Genomic DNA, 823 nt, shown 5'->3' on the forward strand with positions numbered 1-823 from the left:
CTGCGTAGGTGTAAATCTCATCACGAATATACCTATGTTGAAGCAGCTGAAGGAGAGCGGCTGCAGACAACGTTCCGCAGCAGGCGCTGTCATCTGGCATCGGGTGCGGTGGCAACGGGGGTGCACTGTAGGGCCATAGGTGGTTGACGGGGACTTCAAAGGGCGGCTGGGAGATGAACTTGGCACTGACTGCATCAGCAGCAGCTGCTGCTGCCGCCGCAGCCCGATGTTCGAGCTGTTCTGCTGTGGGTACGGGACACTCCCCTACGTCAGCTACCGGAAAACTGGTGCCGCTAGAAGGATCTCTCGGCGCATCTGAGAGCCCCTCCGATTCATCATCATCAGTCTCGCTCTCCGGCAAACAAGATCTAGGTGACAGTCCGTGGGCGCCTCGTTGAGACAGGGGGTCGGCGAATGCTTCGGTTGCCGCCTCCGGGGATTCCAGCGACCAGGGAGTGCTCAGTTTTTCTTTACGTAATTTCGTTCTCTTCCCTGAAGATATGCTTCCAGCGGACGATTCGGTGCGGTGCTGTGAATCTTGAGCTTTTGATTCATCCTCAACAAAAAGAGCATTTCCTGCGGTCGTGCATGGTCCTGATGAAGTCTCGCGAACTGCGTCGGCAGCTGCCTGTGCTGCTGCCACGCTCGAAGCTCCTTCTGCGTCGAGAACCACCTGAGCCTTTCCCGTTTTGACGTCGCATTTCAAGATTTTCACCGTCACAAAGCCCTCTTCGGCGCAGTGAGTCCAGGCCAGCTTGCCGGCTGGTACGTCCTGCAGGGAGAACTCCTGGACTTGGTCACGAGTTCTGCCAAGATGAGCCAT

General features: G+C 57.0%; 1 protein-coding gene across 1 annotated transcript; it reads right to left on the reverse strand.

The window, feature by feature from the left end:
• Positions 1-32: 32 nt before the first annotated feature.
• Positions 33-823, reverse strand: EMH_0092130 (uncharacterized protein; the record flags this gene model as incomplete). The annotated part of the gene is made up of 2 exons (XM_038022243.1): positions 33-60; positions 117-823. 2 exons carry the CDS (start codon positions 821-823, stop codon positions 33-35), a joined length of 735 nt encoding a protein of 244 aa, XP_037878097.1.

This window comes from Eimeria mitis, genomic scaffold, assembly GCF_000499745.2.
Source record: "Eimeria mitis Houghton genomic scaffold, Emh_scaff131, whole genome shotgun sequence".
NCBI lineage: Eukaryota > Apicomplexa > Conoidasida > Eucoccidiorida > Eimeriidae > Eimeria > Eimeria mitis.